Source organism: Schistocerca cancellata, chromosome 7 (assembly GCF_023864275.1).
Source record: "Schistocerca cancellata isolate TAMUIC-IGC-003103 chromosome 7, iqSchCanc2.1, whole genome shotgun sequence".
In the NCBI taxonomy this organism is placed as follows: Eukaryota; Metazoa; Arthropoda; class Insecta; order Orthoptera; family Acrididae; genus Schistocerca; species Schistocerca cancellata.
Genome location: NC_064632.1, coordinates 124,458,057 through 124,485,893, shown reverse-complemented (window position 1 = coordinate 124,485,893; position 27,837 = coordinate 124,458,057). Strand labels below are relative to the sequence as shown.

The window sequence follows — 27,837 nt, the reverse complement described above, 5'->3', positions numbered from 1 at the left end:
TACCAATCTTCAAGCTGTTGCAGTTTGCCTTTTCCTTCCCCAACTGACTTTTTCCCTCTTTACCATATACGTCCCTCCATCATTTGCTATCACCAGGGCAGACTTCCTTCAACTTACTGGGCAGCTATTTCCCCCCTTTTTGCTACTCGGTGACTTTAATGCGCATCATCACCTTTGTGGTTCTCCCAGGACCTGTCAGAGAGGTGCCCTCTTGGCGGCTCTTCTTAACCAACTTAACATCTTCTGCTTAACACTGGAGCACCCACTTTCGTTTCAGACTTCTATTCCCATCTGGACCTCTCCTTGTGCACTGCCCAGCTTGCCCCTCATCTTGAGTGGTCTGTTCTTTCTGACACCTACTCAAGCGACCATTTCCCGTTTGCTATCTGTTTGCTGCTCCTACCCCATCCGCATGCACGCTTAAATGGCAGTTTCCTAAGTCTGACTGGCAGCTTTACTCCTCCCTGGCAAGATTCAAAGAACAAGATTTCCACAGTTGTGATGACCAGGTGGAATATCTCACAAACATTATCCTTACTGCCGCAGAATGTTCCATACCCCCACTTCCTCTTTACGATGTCGTGTCCTGGTATGTTTTTAACCATGATTCTATGATAGCAAACAGCATTCATTATAAACAGATGCGTGCAAAGTGTTGTCACGTTCTTTGGGACAGCAGAAAAACTAGCTGGATTTCACTCACTAGTTCTTTCAACAGTTCCACCTCTTCCTCTGTCATGTGGACCAACCTCCGACAGCTCTCTGGCACCAACATCCATTCTCCAATTTTTGGTCCCACTTTCACCCTGTCTTCCTCCATCGGAAACGAGTGGAAGTGGCTCGGGCCGTACCCTTCTCTTCTCCAAATCGTGAGTGCTACAGTGCTGCATTTACTGTGAGGGAGCTGGATCATGCTCTCAGTTCATTCCGATCCTTTGCCCCAGGGCCAGATGTTATCCACATTCAGATGTTGCAGCAGCTTTCTATTGCTGGCAAGCACTTCCTGCTTAACACATACAACCACATCTGGGCAGAGGACACATTTCCTGGATGCTGGCTTTAAGCCACCTTCATACCCATACCTATGCCAAGTAAGGACAAAAACCTTCCTTTTAGCTACCGCCCCATCTCTTACCAGCTGCATTTGCAAGGAGATGGAATGCATGATTCATGCCTGGCTGGTATTGTGGCTCGAGTCTCAAGACTTATTGATGAATACACAGTGTGAATTTCGAGCACGGCGTTCTGCAGTGACCATTTTGTTACTTTGTCCACGCATGTTGTGAATCATTTTCTGTGGAAATCCCAGACACTGGCAGTGTTTTTCGATTTGAAGGAGGCCTGTGACACCTGCTGGAGAACTGGTATCCTTTGTACTCTTTACATGTGGGGCTTCTGTGGCCACCTGCCCTGTCTCCTTCAGGTATTTTTAAAAGACGGAGTTTTCAAGGTGCATGTGTGTTCTGCCTTGTCGGACATCTTTATCCAGGAAACCAGTGTGTCTCAGGGTTCCGACCTGAGTGTTGGCCTCTTTGCTATCGCCATTAACCCTATAGTGACCTGTCTCCCGTTGGGCATCTCTGACTCCCTTTTTGGTGACGATTTTTCCATCTATTGCAGTTCTCCACAGACTGTCTCACTGAACGGCGTCTTCATCGATGTCTTGATCATCTTTACTTTTGGAACATAGACAAGGGCTTTTGCTTTTCCACTGACAAAACTGTCTGTATGAATTTCTGGCGATGCCATTGGTTTCTCCCACCATCTTTACATCTTGGGCCTGTTGCCCTTTTGTTCATTGAAACTATGAAATCCCTGGGGTCCATGCTTAATAGGAAACTCTTTGTCCTCCCATGTGTCTTACCTGGCAGCCCACTGTACGTGGTATCTCAATGTCCTGCGTGTCCTCAATGGTACTTCCTGGGGTGCCGATCGAACCACCCTCCTCTGTCTGTACTGGTCCCTTGTCCATTGGAAACTCTACTATGGGTGCTTTGTTTATGCGTGTGTACATCCACCTGTCTTATGCCGTCTCAATATTATCCACCATCGGGGCAGCCATTTGGCCATGGGCACCTTTTACACTAGCTCAGTTGAGGCTGTATGCTGAAGCTGCTGAGCTACCAATGTCCTACCGCTGTGGCTTTCTTCTCACCAGGTATGCATGCCGTTTGTCTGCCATGCATGGCTACCCATCCTATGCCTCCTTCTTAGACGATTCTTCTGTTACCTCCTGGTGTTAGCCTTTGGCACTTGCTACAGCAGCTTAACTTCACACTACCTGCACCTTCCCCAGTGAGTGTGACCCTTCACCACCTTAGCCTTCATTTGCTTCCTAATGACACTACTCCAGCCTCGGTCTGTCTCCTTCAGTTTAACGACTTTCGCATGGAACTTCGCGATAGTACCTCTGTATACACTGATGGCTCTCTGATCGTGGGGTCCGTTTTACCTTTGTCATTTGCACCCATGTCTTTTGATATCGGCTTCTGGCACACTGCTAAGTATTTACAGTATTTATCAGGCCATGGAGTACATCCGGTGACACAGCCTTTTCGATTCTGACCTCTGCTCAGACTTACTCAGCCCCCTTCAAAGTCTAGGTGCACTGTACACCGCCCATCTCTTAAGTGCAGCAGGTCCATGAAAACTGTCACTTGCTCACTCTTGGTGGAGACAGTGTGATGTTTCTGTGGGTTCCTGGTCATGTCGTTCTGCCAGGAAATGAGGCTGCTGATGCTGCTACCAAGGCTGCAGTCCACATACCTCGGCCTGAGAGTTCCTATATTCCCTCTGATGATCTCTGTGTTGCTGTCTGTCAGGAGGTGGTGTCTCTTTGGCATCGCCAGTGGTCCTCGCTTCATTGGAATAAGCTCTCTGGTATTGCCATCTGAGTTATCGGTCGTTTTAGCAAATGACGTGCGGGCTGACATCTGCATTTTACTTTTTATCCGCCAAAGCAATATGGTGAAGACCATTTAATTTTTAGTTTAGATTTAGTTTTGGACCTCCATTAATGTGTTTTTTTTTAAAAAGCCCTTTCTCCACGTGCCTGTTTTTAGCTGTCTTTTCTTGTCAGCTGGGACTGACAGTAATTTTTTAACTCCTCTTTCTTCATGTTCTGTAGTTTCGACTTGGGCACATATGACCCCAGTTGTTTTTTGTGCCCTAAAGCAAAACAAAACCAAAACCAAAACCAAACTACCACACATGAGAAATCCCAAAGTAAAAGGCATTCAGACTTAAACATTTTAAAGTATCTTGGTGGAATTGTCAGGGATGCAGCCAGATTCTATCTGGCATTCTTCTGATCCCATCTAGACTACAGATGTACTATTATGCATATCACTGTGGCAGAACCTGTTTATAGTATTTCGTGACTTTAATTACTTATAAATGATATTTAAGGTAGCATTGTCATTGTAGCAATTCGTTTGATCTCAAAAATGATTATCCCGGCTAATATTTGTCACTCTGCTAAAGAAATCTCCACTTGACGTGTAGAAATGTTGTCTGTAAAGTCCTATGAGTGGCGCTAAATTGCATATCATTTATCAGATTTTACACAACTGTTACTTAACGTGGAAGTACTTTTCTCTAGTCACAAAATACTACCCGCGCACAACACTGACATATGTCTCCTACTAAAATATTTCATGTAAATCGTCAGAAATAATTAGACTTCATAGATCAGCAAATAAGAAATTGATATAACGTAACATGCTGTGAACATTGTATTTAAATATTCAATCTGAGTTGAATTCTGTCTTTTAAATTAGATTTGGGACTGCCAGTGCACATTTACTTCCATTCATTTATATCTAACAACATTTATGTTTGTTAAAATTCTCAATTCGAAACTGCTGCGGAGATATTTTTGCTAAGGTAGCGGCAGACAGACGATAGTCCACGTAGGTTCATTGTTCTCATGATGCAAATATTCAGATACAATATTGTTTAATTCATGACACAAATAGTGTTGAGTATTTAAATGGCTTCAATAACAGCATAGTCTCGGAAAAAGCAGCGGATACTTCCTGGGTTGACTTACCCCCCCCCCCCCCCCCCCAATTTGTGTTCACAGGACTCAGAAAACTGGGAATAAAACTGCCCAAGGTGCTTCAAGAAAATACAGTTACCTACTCTTAATTATCGGGCTTGATATGAAGGGGCAATGTAATATGCACGACACTATGTTCTAGCCACAAGATGTTAAAATGAACTAAGTGAACAAACTTCAACAAATATTATCGATACTACGTATAAAAGGACTGTATCGTGTAAAAATGACGATAATTATGGCATTATTTCTGTAATAATTTAATTTCTGTGTGAATTAAAATTATTATCAGAGAACTACACTCATGGACAACGACAATTATCTTTTTTTGTTATCTGTGAGAATTGTGGTGAAGTTGTTCTTCCTGTGCTAACTGATGAACTGTTTGGACGTGAGATGTGTGAGGTATGTAAAGAGAAAACCTGTAATTATACAGGGTGAAAAGTATTTAAACCTACAGTCTGTGGTAGGTTGTAGGGGACATAAAAATAAATATATTTCCCCAATGTCATTTGTTCCTATGAGGATTATTTAAACCAGTGGAAGTCGTATACGATCTTCAGTTGTTAGAGGGCGTATTATGGTCTTCAGTTGTCGGCAACTGCTATCCACCAGTGTAGTAGTGCATTGTCTCTGTTTACTGATGGAGCGGTACACCTGGAGGTGTACACTGATATGGTTGGTGCATACTACGTAGTGCACCACAACAGACGAGCTGCACAGCGGGTTTATCAACAACAATATCCTAATTGCTGTATCCCTCATCATACGACCTTTGCTGCTGTGTACCAAAGTCTACGTGAGGCCGGGTCATTTAGCAGATTACCGTCACATGGTAAGAACACAGCAATTTGAGGAAGCTGTCTTGCAGCATGTGGAGCGGGATCCTTCAATCAGCACTCGTGCAATTGCACGTAACATGGGGACGAATCAGACGGATGTAAGAACAGTCCTTCGAGAGCAATTGTTACGTCCATCTCACTTAGATCGTGTCCACTATGTGGAACCAGTTGATTGTCCACCCAGAGCACAGTTTTTGCAGTGATACCTGGAACAATGTGAAATGCATTTCCATCCTCTGTGTTGTTTACCGATGAAGCAACGTTTGGGGGTGATGGAGTCTTCAACATGCACAATTCGCATGTTTGGAGAGTGGATGACCCACATGCCACAGTTACTAGCGCTCATCAAGTGCGATTATTCGTTAATGTGTGGGTCGGTGTTGTTGAGGACTGTTTAATTGGGCTGTATCTGCTACCTAGTCCATTAAATGGCAGGCACTATTACAATTTTCTCACCAGAGTATTGCCAGAATTGCTGGAAGATGTCCCGATCCCTACAATATGACACATGTGGTTCCAACATGACGGGGCGCCGGCACATTTGAATCATCGTGTGCGTCGATTCCTGGACCGACGGTTCCCAGAAATGTGGATTGGCAGAGGTGGGGAGAGATGCTGCGCAACTCCTGTTTACGCAACTCCTGTAGCATCAGAAGAGGATCTGGTTACCTGGATAGTAGCAGCAGCAGCAGGAGGAACAATTCAGGATACTCCTGGGGTTTTTGCCTGTGTCAGACAGAACATGATCCGACGGTGTAACCTTTGTTTACATGTCAATGGAGGCATTTTTGAAAATTACTGTAATTGAAATTGGGGTGTGTTACTGTGTTGTCTCTTGGTCATAAAAAATGGAAAAGTGTTTGTTGGTTTAATTAATTTACCACCAGAGAAATCTTCCTCTAGCAGTTCAAATACTCCTCATAGGAAAAAATGACATTAGGGAAAAATATTTGTTTTGATGTCCCCTACAACCTCTCAGAGTTTGTTGGTTTAAATACTTTTCACCCTGTATATTGTTAATTATTATTTGAAGAATAGTCGCTATTGTCTAGATGTGGATTTGTATTTATTTCAATTGTAATCCAATCTAATCAAAGGTTTTAAGTGTTAATTTTCAGCTTCGCAATTAGGAGTGCAGCCGTTACCGCTAGTAACTTACAGCGGAGTTTACTAGTAGCCGGTATAAAAAATATGACGGTGTTTATTTTTGAAAATGGATTTAAATGCTAAAGAATAGAGATAAAAGGCTTAGAGTTCAATCTAAATATATTACCTTGATATAAAAATAAACAGACAAATTGACTATCGTCTGTCTGCTGCAATCTTAGCAAAAATATCTCCGCGCCAGTTTTGAATTGAGAATTTTAACAAACATAATATAAATGAATGGAAGTAAATGTGCACTGGTGGTCCCAAATCTACTTTAAAAGACAGAATTCAACTCAGATTGAATCCTTAAATACAGTGTTCACAGCACATTATGTAATATCAATTTCTTATTTGCTGATGTATGAAGCTTAATTATTTCGGACGATTTACACGAAATATTTTAATAGGAGACATACATCAGTGTTGTGCACGGTTAGTGTTTTGTGACTAAATGTTTCCTTTGCTAGAGAAAAGTGCTTCCATCTCAAGTAACAGTTGGGTAATATCTGATAAATGATATGCAATTTAGTGCCACTCACACGACTTTACAGACAACATTTCTACACAACGTCAGGTGGAGATTTCTTAGCAGAGTGACAGATATTAGCCGGGATAATCATTTTTGTGATCAAACGAATTGTTACACTGACAATAGGTAACTGGTTTTATATCTTTTTTTTTTTATCTACCTGAAATATCATTTATAAGTAATTAAACTCATGAAATACTATAAACCGGTTCCGCCACATCACCAAATTTCATGTCTAAAGATGGTGGACACAGTGCACCATGCAGCCCTGACTGGCAACAGCGGCTTACAGGACAGGCTCTTTCTCTCTTGTGTCTGTGTTGAAGCTAGAGGACCACCATTTACTATCTGATAGCAGCTCCTGACTGTGCAGTGTGCGTTCAAAGGAAAGTTGGCAAAAGACTCAATCGTTGCTCAGTTCCCTGTTTGATACATTTAAATATCCCCTCCCTCCCACCCACCCCCCTCCCCCACTCACTTCTGAAGTAATGTATTGAAAACAGACAACTGGTGTCAGTGTAACATATACAGAGGAAGAATTAATCAATAAGAAAAGGAAAAATAAGATCAAAAAGGAAAGCAACAAAAACATGAAAATTCAGGCATCTATTTCTAAATCTGCTTTCAAAAAATTTCCTAGTTGTTACCCTCCCTCCCCCCCCCCCCCCCCCCACTCACTTCTGAAGTAATGTATTGAAAACAGACAACCGGTGTCAGTGTAACATATACAGAGGAAGAATTAATCAATAAGAAAAGGAAAAATAAGATCAAAAAGGAAAGCAACAAAAAACATGAAAATTCAGGAATCTATTTCTAAATCTGCTTTCAAAAAATTTCCTAGTTGTTATGCATACTGATTAAAAAACTTGAGACAAAAGAAATTGATGTTATATCAAATAATGTCCTTCAGTATGCCTTCTCCATCATTCTGACTGTTTTTCTACACCTTCACAAATTCAGGCTGCACTGCATTAAATAATTATGCTTTTGAAGTAACTCGGACATGAAATGAAGGTCACAAGAGAGAATGCCATAAAACGCACTGAAGTTTAACATTTCAATGGTTATATTTCTTATTACCCTGAGAGTTATCCAATTAACAAAATTCACCGCATAGGTTACAGTATTCTCTCTTGTACCCTCTTTCTTTCTTCTTGGATTTTCTTTAATAACCAGTTTTGTAAGGCATTGTAGCTTCTAAAATTTTCTGGTTAATCATATACCTCACTAGAGCATTTTGCATTATTGTTTACATGGATTAGATCTTTGTTTCCCAGACACTTTCCACCAATTCTAATGAGTAATAATTAGGTGTAGGATTTTTAGCTGCTGAATCTTAAATTTTTTGGTATTTGAGTCATTACAAGTGACTTACTGTGCAAAGAAAACATAAGTTTGCCTAACTTTAACTTTCGCTGCATCTCCTTACATCTTTCTTCAGTATTGGCACCTTTTGTGCCTTTCTTCAGTGTTGCCACTTTTTTGTAGCACCTTTTGCTTCTTCTGCACCTTTAATGCTTTCATGACTGATTTTTGTTAATCACATTGGAATGTTTGGGTTTTGTCCTGAAACATTTTCTCAAAGAATAAATACCCTCAAAAGGTTGTGCAGCACTTTGGCTTTTTTAGAATAGTATGATAAAGACACGTTCCACTGGACCTGAAGTGGGATGTTGGGTTTAAGGAGTTATTCTGAAAATGTGTGTTATCTAATAGCAAATAAATATTTTCAACCATCAATAATGAAATGTAAATATCAGCCATGTTTCATTGACAGACTTGTGCTTCATTTACATTTTGTGGTAGAATATTGTCAAGCATCCATCCATCCCTTGTTAAGGGCTTGCCAGGTGAGTACCTTTCTTCTCAGTCACTTCAGTAGTAACACCATACCTGCAGTCACTCTGAATAATTTCTCATGTTGTTTAGACTTCATATTGTGGAGGTCTCAGCCATGGGCTTGGTCAATTCTGTGACGATCTTGGCTGCAGATTTCTAACCTTAGTTATGGCATGGATATGGGTCGGGGGATGCAATACGCAAGGAGGAAGCTATTTGAGCAGCAGAGTACTTGTGGAGTGAACATTTGGGTTTTTAAGGCTAGGTGATTGAGGTCATGCGATGAATGCTCAGCAGCTAGTAAGCAAAGAATGAAAACACATTATGTAAAGAGTAAAGACTGAAACATTAAATTTTTGTATTATTTGTAACAAAGTTCGGGAATTTATCACCTTCCAGGGAAGCTGTCGGGCCTCAAATTATACTCAGCATCAAGAGCTGGGTGAAACCAGGAGTTAAAAGCTTTGGAATGTGTATCGAGAGGGGTGGGAGGGGGACTTGTGCCTCTTACTACACCTTTGGAGGCTGTGGCTGTTCAGGTAAAGGCATTTCAGAACATTAGCATCTACAATGTTTACCTCTCTCCCTAATGGCGAAGTGTTTCGGAACCTAATGTTGGCATTGCTTTCTCAAATCCCCACACATTTGCTGATCTTGGGTGATTTCAATGCACATAATCCTTTGTGAGGTGGAACGACGATTACTGGCCATGGTAAAGACTATGAAAACTTACTGTCACAAGTTGACCTGGGCTGTTGCATAGTTTGTGTGGTTCACGGTTCTCACTGACCCTTCCATCTTCAGCCGTTTTCTCCTCCCATCCATCCACTGGAGAGTCCATGATGACCTGTGTGATAGTAATCACTTCCCGATTTTCCTCTCTCACTCACTCATTCACTCTCTCACTCTCTCTCTCTCACACACACACACACACACACACACACACACACACACACACAGCCTAACTCCCCTGGGCACCTGCTCTGATGGGCTCTCAGCAATGTTGATTTGGGTGCTTTCGCATATGCTGTCACTCTTGGCTCTCTGCTACATGGGGATATCAGTCAGGCAGTCCAGAATACCAGAATACAGCTAGTCATTCTTTTGGCAGCTGATAAAAGTGAACCCCTGTCTCTTGGGACCCCCTGACGGAAGACAGGTCCTCAAATGCCATAAGCAGCACCCACCAATGGGGCAACTCATTGCCTTGAAGCGGCTCTGTGCCTGGGCCTGCCACCTATCACAATGATAGAAGCGAGAATGGTGGGAACAGTACATTTCAACCAGCAGACCCTATCCCTCTCCTTCACAGGTTTGTGCAAAGATCAGACGTCCCTGTGGAAACCAGACACCTATAGGTGTACCTGGTATTACTTTAAATGGCGCCGCCTACACTGTTCCAAATGCCGTCGCCGAACATCTTGCTCTGCGGTATGCTCAAGCCTCTGTGTCTCAGAATCATCAACCAGCTCTTCATGTCCTATAACAGTGGGTGGAGCAAAAGCAATTATCTTTTACTGTGTGCCACATGGAGCCATATAATGCCCCATTCAGCAATCTGGAATTTGTCAGTGTCATACCCCATTGCCCTGATAGTCCCAGGACCAGATTGCATCCACAACCAAATGCTCAAGCCCCTATCGGTGGATTATCAGCACCATATCCTTGGCATCTTTAACAGCATCTGGAGAAAGTGTGAGTTGCCATCACAATGGCGAGAATGCATCATAGTTCCAGTACTGAAACTGGGTAAGCATGCTCTAGAGATGTACAGTTAATGCACAATTATTCTCACCAGTGTTATCTGTAAGTTGCTTGAACACAAAGTGAACTGGAAACTGTGTTGGCTCATTGAGTCTCAAGGTTTTCTGGCTCCATCTGAGGGTGGTTTTCGCTAAGGCTGTTCCTCTGCTGATAAACTGGTTTACCTGGAGTCTGACATCTGAACAGCTTTTCCCTGATGTCAATACCTTATGGCTGTCTTCTTCGACCTACAGAAGGCTTGTGGCACCACATCGCGACACCACATCCTGCCTACCTTACCTGAGTGGGGTCTTTGGGGTCTGCTCTCAATTTTTATCCAGAACTTCCTGTCTCGTTTTTTCTGGGTTCAGGTTGGTGCCTCCCACAGTTCCTCCCATATCCAAGAGTAGTCATTGATGGTATAGCAGCAGTTGTGGGGTCCTTAGTGTGATCCTCCTTTTATGCTGATGACTTTTGCCTCTTGCTTTTGACTTTTGCCTCTTGCCTTGGCTCTTGCTCCTCTATGATGGGTGTCACTGAACGTTGACTGCAGGGCACCATACGAAAGACGCAGGCATGGGCCCTCACCCACGGCTTTCGGTTTTCAGCCACCAAGACTTGCTTCGTGCATTTCTGTTGATTTGAACAATTCACCCACAAGCAGAACTCATCGATGTGATGGTTGAGCAGGTGACTGGCACAATTGTTTCTGCAGCAGAAAATGCGATCCCTCGCTCTTTGGGGTGCTCGAGGCGTAAGTCATTCCCTGGGTGGTCACCGGAAGTCGCTGAAGCAATTAAGGAGCGTCGGCGAGCCCTACAGTGGCGTAAGTGGCACCCTTCCCTGGAGCACCTCATAACCTTTAAATGGCTCCATGCCCATGTTCGCTGCCTTATCAAACAACAAGAGGAGGAGTGTTGGAAGAGATAAATCTCCACCATTGGGTGCCACATGGCATCTCCCCAAGTCTGGGCAAAGATCAAATGTCTTAACGGGTACCAGGCCCCAACAGCTGTCCTGGGTGTTACCATAAACGGCGAGTTGTGAACTGACGCAAATTCGATTACCGAGCAATTTGCTCGAGCCTCTGCGTCGGAGAATTAACCCCCCCCCCCCCCCCCCAGCCTTTCGCACACTCAAATGGTGGCTGGAAGGGAACGCCCTCTCATTCACTACTCGCTGAATCCTATAACACCCCATTTGCAGAGTGGGAGCTCCTCAGTGCCCTTGCACATTGCCCTGACACAGCTCCTGGGCCTGATCGCATCCACAGCCAGGTGATTAAACATCTGTCATCTGAATACAAGCGACATCTTCTCATCATCTTCAACCAGATCTGGTGTGATGGCGTCTTCCCATCACAATGGTGGGAGAGCACCATCATTCCAGTGCTCAAACCTGGTAAAAACCTGCTTGATGTGGATAGCTGTTAGCCTATCAGCCTCATCAACTTTCTTTGTAAGCTGCAGTAACATCTGGTATGTCAGTGGTTGGGTTGGGTCCTGGATTCACGTGGCTTGCTGGCTCCATGTCAGGGCGGCTTCCACCAGGGTCGCTCTACCACTGATAATTTTGTATCCATAGAGTCTGCCATCCAAATAACCTTTTCCAGACGGCAATACCTGATTGCCGTTTTTTTTTTTTTTATTTTTTTTTTTTTACTTAACATATAGGATATGACATGACTTGCCAACGCCATACCCTTGCCACATTGTATGAGTGGGGTCTCCGGGGACCACTCCAGATTTTTATCCAAAACTTCCTGTCGCTCCGTACTTTGTGTCCAAGTTGGTGACTCCCATAGTTCCATCCATATCCAGGAGAATGGAGTCCCACAGGGCTCTGTATTGAGTGTCTCTCTATTTTTAGTGGCCATTAATGGTCTAGCAGCAGCTGTCAGGCCCTCTGTCTCACTTTATCTGTATGCAGATGACCTCTGCATTTCATACTGCTGCTCCAGTACTGTTGTTGCTGAGCAGCGCCTCCAGGGACCATCCACAAGGCGCAGTCATGGGCTCTAGCCCATGGCTTCCAGTTTTCAGCCGCAAAGTCGTGTGTCGTGCACTTCTGTCGGCATCGTACCGTTCATTCGGAACCTGCACTTTACCTTAATGACGATCCACTTACTGTAGTGGAGACATATCAATTCCTAGGACTGGTTTTCGACACTTGATCGACTTGGCTCCCTCATCTTCGTCAGCTCAAGCAGAAGTGCTGGCAGCACCTGAATACCCTCTGTTGCCTGAGCAACACCAATTAGGGTGCAGATCGCTCTACGCTGCTGCAGTTCTACAGAGCCCTTGTCTGGTCCCGAATTGACTATGGGAGTTTAGTCCTGTGAACAACTTAATTGTGGAGGCTGGGGTCCCTCCAATGTGGATTAAGTGCCAACAACAGCTTGTCATTTATTCTACACACATTCGTTTGCTGCTCCCCTAAGCATCCAAACTACCATCTCCTCTTTCTGGACATGGAATTCCATCTCCTGCATTGGCGGTCCAGATCAGGGACTACTAATCACAACCCACTTCCAGTCCCTGCTCTATGAACTCCAGTTGTTTCCTCTACCACCTTCCTCTGGGCCCACTCATGTACACCTCCACGGTGCATCTGTCACAACTTTGTGTCAACCTATCAGAAGGTCTGAAAGAGTTGGTTCATCCTGAGGCCCTCTGACACTGATTTTTCTCCATCCTTAGTGCATTGCGGGATTCAGAAGTAATCTATACTGATGACTCAATAGTTGCTGATCTTGTAGGCTTAGCTTATACTTATGTGGAACATAACTAAACTGCATTATGCTTATCCATTACGGATATTTTAGGACATTTGACTGTTAATTGAATGTAAATACATAAAACTGCAACCAGTAACTTTTTTGAATTGTTATTTATTATTCCCTGAACAGGTTTTCAAACCTTTTCAGGTGCATCTTCAGATAGTTTTCTGGAAGTTACATCACTATTTCTAGTGTATTGCTGGGTGCTACCTTGTGACAGTATGGGCAGCTTTTTTCTTTTAGTATCCATCTGTCTGCTTCCATTTTGATGGCCAGTTGGTACATTACTTCACACACTTTTACACAGTCTATGTACATTTACCTGTGATAGCTATCACAGAGTAACTGTATACAGATTGTGTAAAAGTGTGCGAAGTGATGTACCAACTGGCCATCAAAATTGAAGCAGACAGAGAGACATTAACAGAAATTAGCCACCCACACTGTCGCAAGCCAGCATCCAGCATTATGCTAGAAGTAGTGATGTAACTTCCAGAAAACCATCTGAAGATGAATGTGAAAAGGTTCAAAAACCAATTCATGGAATAATAAATAACTATTCAAAAAAGTGACTGGTTGCAGTTTCATGTATTTGCACTAAACTCCATTCTTTGCCAGGTGGCTGCAGTGTTAAATTACAGAGTTGGTAGCCATCTCTTGTGCTCAAGAGCATTTCTGTTTCTGCACCAGTGAGTCCTCTCTCATCTGCAGCGATTCCTTGAGCTGTTTGCAAGCTCACAACCAGTGTTACCCTCGCCATCCCTTGGTCATGGCTCTTCAGGGTTCCCTTTATATCCTTGAACAAAGTGGACACTCAAGGACATATGTCTGGAACCAGGTCATGTTGAGACCCTAGGGAATGAACTCACTGATAGCCTGGCCAAACTTGGCTACTCGTAAGGTGACTCTAGAGATCTGTGTTCTGGAAACAGACCTCCGACTGGTATTACCCCAGCAAGTTTTAGGGATCTGGAATACGGAATGGCTCACTTGGACTTCATCAAACTAACTATGGGTGATCAAAGAGATTATGAATCTGGAGGTCCTCCATGCAAGCATCTCGCAAGGACTCTGCAATCCTTTGCCATCACCATATAGTCCATTCTTGGTAGACTCATAATCATCTCCTCTGTCATAAGGACCCAGCCCACAGCCATTGTTTCCTGTTTGATGATGGTCCACATTTTGCTGAACTGTCCCAAAGTAGCCACCCTTTGGCATACTCTTAATCTCCTTGAATCGTTACCCCTGATGTTAGGGGACGATACCTCAATGGATGGCTTTGTTTTACATTTTGTTTGTGAAGGGGACTTCTACCACTCTCTCTAAACGAGGGGCCACTTTTCCTTAATGGCCCGTTGAGGGGTTGGCAGAACACTCTGGTACCTCCTCTGCCCAGACTGGGCTGCAGCTGTCTGTGCTTGGTGGTCCATCCCTGCCTGCTCTTTTTCTCTTCCTCCCCACTCATGTGTGGTCTGTTCAACTTGTTCACCTTCTATCTGTGCTTCTGTTGCCCTGTCTGCTAGTCTTTTCTAGGCAATTTCTGTATGAGGTATGTCTGGTAGGTGGTGGTGGTGGTGGTGGTGGTGGTGGTGGTGGTGGTGGTGGTGGTGGTGGTGGTGGTGGTGGTGTGCCCCTCATTGCAATCTTTTGGGGGCTTTTGGCTGCTCTCTAGATGGGGCACCCTGTCTGCCTTTCTTTCAATGTCTCTCTTTCGTCTTTTTTGCCCTTTTTCTAGCCTTCATTGACCTTTGGTAGACCTTGGTGTTTTGCGCGGTAGGCTATCTCTAATGTAGTCATCTAGACACCTTTGTTAGAGAAAAAAGGGTCTGATAACCTAGTGGTTTGGTTGCTTTAACCAACCAACCACAGTAGTCCGGAAGTACCTCAGACTGCAGTATTTGTTGGAAGTAGCTTTCAACTGTTTAGTGCAGACTGTGAACACATTTAAGGTGGTAGGATGATCCACAAATGGGGATAGCCATCAACATAAGCAACTTTGACTGAGGGCGGATTGTAATGGCTCAGCGCCTGGGCGTGAGCAGCTGTAAAACGGTGAACCTGTATACGTGCTGCTGTTGAGTATCTATGGAAAGTGGTTGAAACCACATGTGGAGGACAAGGTGTTGAATGTCCTCATTTCATTACAGAACATGGAAGTCAGAGACTTACCCACTCTGTAAAGCTGGATGAACCCATTTGTGGCAGATCTGAAGGCAGAATAGAAAGCTTGCAGAAAAATGTGGCTGGTAGGTATGCAAATGGCAGGGCATTTATGAATGAGTGGTAGTGAAGGGGGTTACAGGCAGGCGCTGTAGGGGAAATCTCGAGAACTCATTTTTTGTAAATTAAGTGGAGTCCCTCCAAGCCCACACTTGCATGTTGACCATTCAAAAATATCTGTCACCTCTGCTTTGGCTAGTATTTAGAAAGAATTCTGCTAAAATAAATAAATGTCATGTGACTAGGGCCTCCTGTCGGGTATACCGTTCGCTGAGTGCAAGTCTTTAGAGTTGACGTCACTTTGGCGACTTGCTTGTCGATGGGGATGATGATGGGGATGATGATGATGATGGGGATGATGATGATGATGGGGATGATGATGATGATGGGGATGGGGATGATGATGATGATGGGGATGATGATGATGATGGGGATGATGATGATGATGGGGATGATGATGATGATGGGGATGATGATGATGATGGGGATGATGATGATGATGATGATAGGGATGATGATGATGATGGGGATGGTGATGGGGATGGTGATGGGGATGGTGATGGGGATGGGGATGGTGATGGGGATGGTGATGGGGATGGTGATGGGGATGGTGATGGGGATGGGGATGGGGATGGTGATGATGATGGGGATGGTGATGATGATGGGGATGGTGATGATGATGGGGATGGTGATGATGATGGGGATGGTGATGATGATGGGGATGGTGATGATGATGGGGATGGTGATGATGATGGGGATGGTGATGATGATGGGGATGGTGATGATGATGGGGATGATGATGATGGGGATGATGATGATGGGGATGATGATGGGGATGATGATGGGGATGATGGGGATGATGATGGGGATGATGGGGATGATGGGGATGATGATGGGGATGATGGGGATGATGGGGATGGGGATGATGGGGATGGGGATGATGGGGATGGGGATGATGGGGATGATGATGATGGGGATGGGGATGGGGATGATGATGGGGATGATGATGATGATGATGGGGATGATGATGATGATGATGGGGATGATGATGATGATGATGATGGGGATGATGATGATGATGATGATGGGGATGATGATGATGATGATGATGGGGATGATGATGATGATGATGATGGGGATGATGATGATGATGATGATGGGGATGATGATGATGATGATGATGATGGGGATGATGATGATGATGATGATGATGATGGGGATGATGATGATGATGATGATGATGGGGATGATGATGATGATGATGATGATGATGGGGATGATGATGATGATGATGATGATGGGGATGATGATGATGATGATGATGATGGGGATGATGATGATGATGATGATGATGGGGATGATGATGATGATGATGATGGGGATGATGATGATGATGGGGATGATGATGATGATGGGGATGATGATGATGATGATGATGATGATGATGGGGATGATGATGATGGGGATGATGATGATGGGGATGATGATGATGGGGATGATGATGGGGATGATGATGGGGATGATGATGGGGATGATGATGGGGATGATGATGGGGATGATGATGGGGATGATGATGGGGATGATGATGGGGATGATGATGGGGATGATGATGGGGATGATGATGGGGATGATGATGATGATGATGATGATGATGGGGATGATGATGATGATGGGGATGATGATGATGATGGGGATGATGATGGGGATGATGATGATGGGGATGATGATGATGGGGATGATGATGATGGGGATGATGATGGGGATGATGATGGGGATGATGATGATGGGGATGATGATGGGGATGATGATGATGGGGATGATGATGATGGGGATGATGATGATGGGGATGATGATGATGGGGATGATGATGATGATGATGATGATGATGATGGGGATGATGATGATGATGATGATGGGGATGATGATGATGATGATGATGGGGATGATGATGATGATGGGGATGATGATGATGATGGGGATGATGGGGATGATGATGGGGATGATGGGGATGATGATGGGGATGATGGGGATGATGATGGGGATGATGGGGATGATGATGGGGATGGGGATGGGGATGATGGGGATGGGGATGGGGATGATGATGGGGATGGGGATGATGGTGGTGGTGGTGGTGGTGGTGGTGGTGGTGGTGGTGGTGGTGGGGATGATGATGATGATGATGATGATGATTACGACAACACAACACTCAGTCCCTGAGTGAAGAAAATCTCCAACCCAGCTAGGAATCGAACCCGGGCCGTTAGGATTGACATTCTGTTGTGCTGACAACTCAGCTACTGATGGCGGACAGAATTCTGCTGAAAATGCAGCTATTTTCGCCTAGGTTGCTAACCATTTGTAACTTTCAGAGAAGTGTCACAAGTGGCGATTTTTGAGTAAAACATACAGGTTTCTCTTGTTGCTAAGTTAAAATTTGCTTCTTTTGCCAAAACACAGCGGAGTTTACACAGTGTCACCTCACTAATATGTTGTGCACACACATTTGCAAATGAGTTCTGAAACAGTGGTTTATTAAGCGAGGAACCGAAGAAAAATAAGGTAAATTGCTTATGAAAAAGCACATCCTTGAGCAAAAGTAAACGTGTAATGTCTTCATATACGTTGTTCCAAAACCCATAGCATTACTTATTTTGATATCTGTCAAGGACCCCTAAAAATTACATCCTTTCACAGAAAAATCTGTTGTTAATGGAATAACGTGGTAGATGATGAAGTCTTGTATAGTAACCATATGGCACTCCGACCCTGGTAGCTGAGTGGTCAGTGCAAGAGAATGTCAATCCTACAGGCCCGGGTTCAATTCCTGGAGGGCCAGAGATTTTCTCCACTGGGGACTGGGTGTTGTGTTGTCCTAATCATCATTATTTCATTCCCATCAACGCGCAAGTAGCCGAAGTGGTGTCAAATCGAAAGACTTGCCCCTGGCGAACGGTCAACCCGACAGGAGGCCCTAGTCACACAACATTTTACCACATGGCAAAATACTCCTCCCTTCGCTTGTGAAGATTGGCCAAAATCTCATTTTGATATCTCAAACTGAGCTGCCTCAGATCAATTTTCTCGAGATTGGTGAAAGTCTAAAGAAAAATTCATTATGTTAGCTAAGTTTCATACACAGCAACACATTATGTAATATGCACCAAATACAAAATCATATTGAACCTTATTTTTCATTGCAAGCTTTTTCGAATTTTGCACTGTTTCTTACTTGTATGCAAATATCACAAAAACTATGACCATTAATGAAATTATGGGCACATCATCATCATGAAACTAACATTTGAAGCTATAAGTAATCTAAAAATGAATTTTCTATTGAATAGTTTTTGTAAAATAGTTTGAGAAAGATTGTACAGTTGCAATTTAGTTCTGTCATCGCCAAATGGATGAAAGGGGGCAATCAAACAAATGAACTCGTCGAGCACTTTATATGAAAACTGGTAACTGTGCATTGGCCACTGTATCCTGCATGGATTCTATAATGCTGGTGAAGGTACAAGTGTTTTGGAGCACATTGTTGAACATGGGACTCTACAGCAGACAATCCCTGTGTTTTCATGTTGACCCAACAACTCCGTCAATTGTGATTGCAGTGGGCATGAGATCATTGAGAGTGGACTGTGGATCTATGTTGTCCTGTTGGATGAATCACCTTCTCTTTATGCCAGGTTGGTGGTCATGTATGGATCTACATGAACAGCTGCTGAACATGAACCATGCCATAGATGCAGGGCAGTGGGGCCAGTATTGTGCTATGGGGGACATTCACATGGGCTTCCGTAGGACATTTGGTGGTAATGGAAGGCAGCACGAATTCTGTGGACGAAACGAAGATTATTGCAGACCCCTAAGTCCATTCTTTCTTCATGCCTTCCCTGACAGTGATGGCATCTCCAGAAGCATAACTGTTGATATCACATCTTCAGAATTGTGCTGCAGTGATTTGAGGGGCATGACAATGAATTTCCATTTCTGTCTTGGCCTGAATGATGCCTTCACATGATCTGAAGCTGATGGAACACTCCTGGTATGCTGTCAGGCACCTGCTACACACCCAGGAACTAATGGCCCATAATTTATGAGAATTGGATGATCTGAGCATAGATGTCTGGTGCCACGTACCTCTGAAAGCCTACCAAGAACTTGTTGAATTCATGCAATGTAGACCTGCTGCTGTATAGTGTTCCAAAGGTGGAGCAACGTGCTATTAATCAGGTGTTATGTTTTGGCTCATTAGACTATTTCCATGAGTCACCATTACATCAGTTTTTTATTAACTTCATTACTCATTTCACAAAATGCATATGTTTATATTCAGCAATGACACTGCCTCAAAATAATCATTCATCACCTGTCTACTATTGTGTACAAAGCACACGTTTCTTTTATTTCATTTGATTGTGATTTGTTCGATATCCCATTAGTTCTGTTTCTACACACTTTCTGACAAAAAAAGTATGATCTATGAATCCTGAAATATTGAAGAATGCTATGTCATTAACATTCCAGTGTGCAAAACAATGGTAATTTCCTCCTTACAGATATTTTTAGTTCTGAGGAGGAGGGGAGGGGTGGGGTGGGGTATTGGAGACCTGCACTCTGTTGTGATCAGTGGCTGGATGGGTGTAGTGCAGTACGTTTTTTAAGATTTTGTGAGGCACCAGGACTCCTTTCCAACTCGTCCAGTGAAATAGATAGGAATTATGATGTTTAGTAATAAGCTTATTAGATGTGTATAACCATAATTTTTTCTAATCATTTACACAACAGAGATTGTGTTTGTGTACTATTTAAGAACTGAGATGGAAAACAGCAAGATATTATTCAGACAACAACTGCTACTATTCTCTAGACTTTGGTTTATTGCATACAAACATATATTGCATTTTATATGTTATATAATATTTCCTAAAATGGCCATGCTGTGGTTTATCCAGTGCTCTTCTGCTAACTACTTTCACAACAATCTCAGCCAGTGCAATGGCTGTTTTCTTTACTTTTTCACAGCTGATAGTATTCATTCACTGCTATATACTTCAGATTTTCCAGAATAGTTATAGCATTATCTTCAACAAATCACACGTGCTTAAATAAAATTAAAGTTCCCATTTCACTTGTGCCAGCAAGCTCCCCCTCATTAGTCTTCTTGCTGTCCACAATTTGTCAGATACTTGACTTTGTGAATGAATGTGTGCATTAGAAGTGATCGCTGTACTGTTCACCACCAGTCTGTGGTAATTGGACAACTATAAAACTTTGTCCTTGCTGTGTGTAGGCTCCATCCCCATAATCCATTGATATGATGTACTTAATTCAATATGTGTGTGTTTCATATCATCTAGTATAATTGCAAATGTTTGCTGAATGCATTAAGCATCTTGGATCAATAACTGAGTTTCTACATGGGTGCTCTAATACATGATTTTTCTGCTTTGTAATGGGAAGTCGGTCAGTTGTTAGAAAATGTCAGGTGAGTCCTTTAGCATGTGTGATGAGGCATTGTTTTTTTGCTCTATATTATGACACTGCTTAAGAAAACTGAAATATTGATAAGTATATTACTAATGTTAAATTATACAAAGGTTTCAAAAATCATTTCAGGTGGATTGGATATCACAGGATCGCCATTGAAATGTTCATTTGCTGTTGATGAAGAAAGTAAACCATTGCACACTTGTGAAAACTGGCTGGGTGAGGAGGCTGATTATTGTCCACTAGCTCAACAAGAAGCGAGGTACATACTTTCTTGATTGTGCAGTGTAGTAGTTTGTGTAGTACGGTGTGTCTGCCATACAGTAGCTTCAGGTTGCAAGATGCATAGAAAGAACTTTAATTAGCTTCACTTGTCGTTTTTGAATTTGACGCATAAATAGAGCAGGTTGGATAAATTTTACCACTGAATTGACAGGCATTACACTTCCAGAAATGACCAGAAACTGGAGGTAAAATATCTTTTTGTAATCAACTTGGAAGAACCAAAATGCAACACTAAAACAAACACAATGGTCTACTGTATCTACAAATGGTGTTTGCTCATTATTATTCTTTATTATATTATAACTAAGTAATGTGTTAAGGGAGGCATTGTGCCATTTCTTAGCTGATGCGATATAGAAGCAAGTGTGTTTGCAATGAAAATGAAACCTGAAAAATTGACACTGTGGTCATTACAAAGTTATCTGCCTCATTTCATGGTGAACAAAAGTAATGCACCTATACTATACATATTGTCAAACATTAGGACAGGGTGTTCAAAGTGTGATAGTAGCTTTGTCTGTGGGGAGGATGTGGAACCACAGAAGCTGAAATGCCGAGAGTCCGAGAGATTATTGCTGTGTGGAAGAGAAGCATGTATTTGGTTTATTACTAGCAGTCAGCAGCTACATAGGGACTGTAACGCTGACACACACACACACACACACACACACACACACACACACACAACTTTGGTGCATACCTAGGTGTTTCAGAGTAAAAATAAAGACGCGTGAACAGAATATAACATAAAAAAGAATTGTAAGGGATATTTGAAAATTAAGTGTTATGAACTTGGTTGTAGTAAGTATGCAGTGTGCAGGAGGTTAGCAATGACTACGTAATGGTGGGTGTAAAGTGTGCCACACTGTTTTGTACTACTTTGTGCTGCATGAAGGGTATGCTTGTTGGATTTGCCTGGATGCTGTCAATCCAACTATGCCTGATCTGCCTACAAAGTGACCCTTCTTTTGCAGCTGTACCAATACTGCAACTGCCATGCAAGACTGGAAAAATGCTTTTCCTGTCCAGTAGTCTCTAATCATAAATGCAATCCATGCTCTGTCACTCACTTCCAGCTATGCTGTATTGTGGTCTTTAGAGTGAGACAACTTTTCTAATGTATCTATTACAGAAATATTTAAGTATCCATAGTTATTTCCAGTTTCATTAATAATGGGACAAGATGGATAAAAAATGTGAGCTCACTGAGAAATTTCTGTGGAAAGTCTGTCTTTCTAATCCTCAAAAAATATTGAACACATAGGTAACTGTATCCCAAGATTTGCTTAAAGATGGAAAGCATGTCTTGTGACAACAGTCACAAAAACATAGTGTGTACAACAGAATGCATGTATACAAGAAAGCAACCAAGCAAGCCAGCATTTGGAGTTTGAGAACTAACTTTCAAATTAAGAATATTTATCATGAATTGTACCCAGTAGTTATTTACGTTAGCATATATCACATCCGCTTTTGAATCGGCAGTATTATATTGCCCTCAGTCACTCAGCATTCAGTAACCAGGTATGGTTTTGGTGACCCCAGGGTTCCTGAGCTGTAGAATGGTGTCGCCAGTCCTCTGTCGCACTACGGATATTGGCTTCACCAACTGGATCACAAGGATGGTAAAAACCTCTACAAAAAAACCTTCAGTCTCAAGGTGAGCTGCGTGTTGATGAGCTGTATGGCTGTTGAGGTCACAGTCTTTCGCAAGCAGCTTCTGGAGAATCTGCTGCACCTCAGTTGTAAAAGGCTTATCTAGGCACGCAGTGCTGTGTCTAGGTGGACCTTTATTTCCCTAGCTACTCTTGGGACCAAGATGAAATCCTCAAAATTATCTTCTCCTCCCAGCGGAGAGGGTGGGCTGCTGATAGATAATAACATTCAATCAAACAAGAGGGCTTGTGTAGCCAGTCCTCCTAACTCAAGAGTTTTTTCCAAATGTTTTGTCTGTTCTAACAGAACTCGTGCTAGTAATCAGAATGTGTTTTTAATAGTGTAAAGGAAAGAGGATAGCTTCAAGAAAGTGTCACCTCTCTATATTCAAAAAGGCTGAGAGAACATTGCTGGCACTTTAAAATCGGTCAAGCAGTTCCATAATGGGGCACTGTTGGCAGAAAGTTATAGTTCCCAAGAAGTTAAGAACCTTCAGAAAGCTCAACGCCTTGGGATTATGCCATCAAAACTTAGGTACACACCACCTTTAATTACAGCAAAGGTGTTGTGATGTGCAGGGATGTAGTGAACATTCCCAAAGGGGAATTGAGATGAGTGAACTCCAGAAGGTACAGTCAATGTGTAAAACGTCATGAAGAGGGTGGATGAGGATCTTTTAAAATCTGGACTCCTTTAGCCTGAAGTTCAGTAGCATGAACTTCCTGAGCATAAGGCAGGTTTCCTTCCTTTAAGCATGTGGCCTTATGTCCCCAACCCAATATACTGTTTCAAGTGCTCTGGTCATACTGCTCTTGGGTGTCATAGAGGAGCCACTTGTGGTAAATGTGATTAGGCAGTCCAGGAGGAGTCATTTGTTCATGTCTTTTGAAGTGTATGAATTTCAAAGATTGTCTGGTCCACCATCCAGTGCTGCCACTACTACTCTCGCAGTTGCAGCTCTGAAGCCTCCTCAGACGAAAAACTCAGTCGAAGGTGAAAAATCACTCAGTGATGGAGATGGAAGTACATAGTCCCACGATGTCTGTATCATCTCACCCCGAGACTGAGCCTCCACCCATTATGGGCTCCCCTCTGCAGTTGAAAGTCAGGATGAAAGTGCTACTCCCATGATAGATGGTTCCCTTTCTACAGTGGAATATTAAAGGGTTCAGGACACATGAGGAGCTGAAACTCCTAGCACAGGAACACCCCCTGTGCTTGTGTTTGTAGGAAACTCATTTTAAAGCATCTGATGCCCCTGTACTGTCGTACTGTGGTGCTATATGGTCACGATGACGACCTGATTGGGGAAAGGGCCTAGGTAGAGGTCGCTTTGTTTGTCAATAATTCACACAACTCTTCTGCTTTCCCCCTGCTACTGACCTGCAAGCAGTCACAGTCGAAATTCGTGTGTGGTGGAGAATCACTGTTTGCTCTCTGTGTTTACCTCTGCAAGGTCTAGTAGACTCTTATGGAACAAATCCCCTACCATTTCTCCTACTGGTTGATGTGTTAGGTCTGTTGGTTGATTTTGGAATAACTGTGCTGGGAGGCACTCCTGAAAATTGGTACTGCCATACATTCTTTGACTCTCAAGCGGGTGGGCCTGTGTATAAAATGTGCCAATCACAAATAACAGTGCCTTGTGTCATTCTGTTGTTTTACAATTGCAAGCCCATACCTATTGCTTCAGTTAACACTGTGATAAGTTGTATTGTCATACATCCAGGTGAGCAGCAGTAATATAAAATAAATAGCAGGCTAGATGAGAGAACATTTATGATCCGTGCATGAAAATTCCCCACATTCTGAGCTGGCAGCACAATCACACAATGAGGCAGTTGTCTAAGAGATAGTAATCGAACAGGCATTTGGCTGGGATCTGATGCAGCTGCGCTGTTTAATGCTTTGAGTGGGTCACTACTGTGTGGTAACACTCTACATGACAGCAGAGTGATGCAATGAAAGTTATTTTATTGTTGTTTAATAAAGCAGTGATTTAGCTCATATAAGTTCATTTTATCGTTGTTTAATTAAACTAAGAGTAAACTGTGATTTTGCTCATACATGTTTAACATGGTATCATAGACAGCTGTTCTTTACATGTGTACAAAGTATGCCGCATGCCCGCTCTTGTTAAAATTGACACAACCACTCAAGGGTTAAAAAAGCTGCTAATATATATCCATTGAACGTAATCACAGTAAGTTTGGTTACGAAGAATGACTTGGTTTCTTTTACTAAATTCATAAAATAGTCAGATTTTTGCTGCAAGGCTTGTGAACTGAAAAAGTAGAGTGGCCAGGTATGTTGTTGAGGTGAAGAAACCATGAGTTGAGTTGTCTTGATACAACCTCTGGCAATAAAGTTCAGTGAATCGTCCTGTAACATAAACGTAGGTGATATATCAACTACAGTTACCTTACTGTCCTCGAAATAGTCACCTCCCATAACTATGCACCGTTGAGCTCTGTGATATATATCCTGGAAACTTTACATGAGGTCTTCCTTTGGGATGGTGTTCAAAAGGTGTGTCATGTTTTCCTGGATGTCCGGAATATTGTCAAATCTCTTTCTTGTCAAAGCAGGTTTGAGTCGAGGGAATAGGAAGAAGATTGAGATCCGGCGAGTATGGTGGATGTTAAAGTTGCACCACCCCCTCTTTTGCCAGGAACTCTTTAACGATATTTGCTGTGTGTATGGGTGAGCATTGTAATGAACAAAAACCAGGAACCTTGTTGTGTGTACTGGGGTTGTACCCTGCATAGATGTTGCACGAAACGGGTCAAAATTTCAACAAACCGTGCAGCTTTAAACGTTGTTCCTTCAGGTAGAAATTCATTGTGGATAATGCCTTGACTATCGGAAATGGTGATGAGCATAATTTTGATGCATAATTTTTTGGTTCTGACCTTTTTCTGATGAGGTGATGTCTGAAAACGCCATTCCATGCTTTGCCGTTTCATTTCAGGGTCGTAGGGGAGACACCAGGTTTCATCCTCAGTGACACTACAGTTCAAGAAATTGGATGTCACATCCACCATTCTGACAAAATCCTGTGAAGCCTCTATATGTGCCTGCTTCTGATCGTCAGTCAAGTGATGTGACAAAAGAAAACATGTTGTCCTCTTCCCTAACTCCTGGGTAAGAATTTGTCACGCGAATTCACGGTTCATCTGCAGTTCATCGCTATCATGCTCACAATTAATTGGTCGTTCATAGTTTATGTCCTCATTTTCTCGATGTTTTCCTCACTGACAGCAGTCACGGGTCGCCTGCTACTGTAATTGTCAGAAACGCTTTCCCGGCCTCCTTGAAAATGGGCGAACGTCTTGTACACACCCTTTATGGATAGCGCTTGATTCTCATAAATGCGTACCAGTGTTGCATGCATTTTTTTGGTGTCTTGCCAAGCTTACAACGAAACTTTAAATCAATCCTTTGCTCAGTCATTGTCCTGTTCTCAGTTCAGAACCAACACACTAAACAAGCACTTTGCGCAACATGTCTAACATGGAAAACACACACAATGCTCAACTGAAATACAGTGGGGGCAGGTTGTCAACACCAGCCGCTATGCAGGTGCAGCGTTGTGAGTCACCAGTGTTGCCCGCTCGTCTGTTCTGACTTCATTCACCGAACTTTGTCAGGGGTTGTACAACTGCTGTCCCAGTTACAAATTTTCCAGAGCAATATTTCTGAACATCATGCATAGTAATGATGTTAGTGTTTGATTTTGTTGTGAAGATTTGACATAGAGAATTCCTTTGACATTGTGTGTACATATCCTTTGCTAACACTCTGTGAAGAAGAGACTTTTGTCTCATCATTGTTATAAACCTAATACTGATTTCCTATATGATCCTTGATCCTTTGCTTGGATATTTTGTTCAATGACTTCCTCGCAGTTGTACACTTGATGTTCCTTTGTGCTCTCTAGTCAACAAACGAGGAACAAACTTTCTGGTAAAATCCTGTGATGTATACATTTACATCACTATGCAGCCATTCACGTCTAAGTGCTTTGCACAGGGTTTGCAGAACAATTTTGACTATTCCTGGACTGTTCCACTATCTAATAAAACATAGGAAGAATGAATACCTAAATCTTTCCATTTGATGGTCATTTCTCCCTTTGTAGGTGGGAGTTGACAACATATTTTCATATTTGGAGGAGAAAAATTGGGTGACTGGAATCTTTTTGAATAATTGTAAAAGACTTACAGGACAACTTGGAATCTCAATTGACTCAGGGACCAGCCTTTGCTCTAACAGCAGGAGAGCACATAGTCTGTTTTTCATTATATTACTGGCTTCTAGCTAGAAGTGATGTACTTATTTAATTTTGTCTGTGTGCTTTTGTAGTTCGATTCTTATACACTGAAGCGCCAAAGAAACTGGTATAGGTGTGCATATTCAAATACAGAGATATGTAAACAGCAGAATACAGCGCTGCAGTCAGCAACACCTATATAAGGCAACAAGTGTCTAGTGCAGTTGTTAGATCAGTTGTTGCTGCTACAGTGGAAGATTATCAAGATTTAAGTGAGTTTGAAAGTGGTTTTATAGTTGGTGTACGAGCGATGGGACACAGATTCTCCGAGGTAACGATGACGTGGGGATTTTCCTATATGACCATTTCAAGAGTGTACCGTGAGTATTAGGAATCTGGCAAAACATCAAATCTCCGATATTGCTGTGGCCGAAAAAAGATCCTCCAAGAATGGAACCAACGGCAATTGAAGAGAACTGTCCAGTGTGATAGAAATGCAACCCTTCCACAAATTGCTGCAGAATTAAATGCCGGGCCATCAACAAGTGTCAGAATGTGAACCATTCAACAAAACATCATCAGTATGGGTGTTGGGAGCCAAAGACCCACTGGTCGTGTACCCTTAATGACTGCACGACACAAAGTTTTAGGCCTCTCCTGGGCCCATCAGCATGAGAACTGCTGATGACTGGAAACACATTGCGTGGTCGGACGAGTCTCATTTCAAATTGTATTGAGTGAATGTATGTGTATGGGTATGGAGACACAACCTCATGAATTCATGGACCCTGCATGTCAGCAGGGGACTGTTCAAGCTGGTGGAGGATCTGTAAAGAGGTGGGGCATGTGCAATTGGAGTGATATGGGATTCACGGTGTCAATTCCCTCCAGCACTACTTCAGACATTAGTCAAGTTCATGCTACGTCGTGTTGTGGCACATCTACATGCTAGTGGGGGTTCTGCAC

General features: G+C 42.8%; 1 protein-coding gene across 1 annotated transcript in view; it reads left to right on the top strand.

The window, feature by feature from the left end:
• The window catches only part of LOC126092416 (uncharacterized), a 158,034-nt gene that overhangs the window by 20,485 nt on the left and 109,712 nt on the right, over positions 1-27,837 (top strand). Inside the window, exon 3 of the mRNA XM_049908003.1 lies at positions 20,787-20,919. Within this exon, the coding sequence (XP_049763960.1) occupies positions 20,787-20,919 (133 nt within the window). The remainder of the gene's footprint in view (positions 1-20,786; positions 20,920-27,837) is intronic.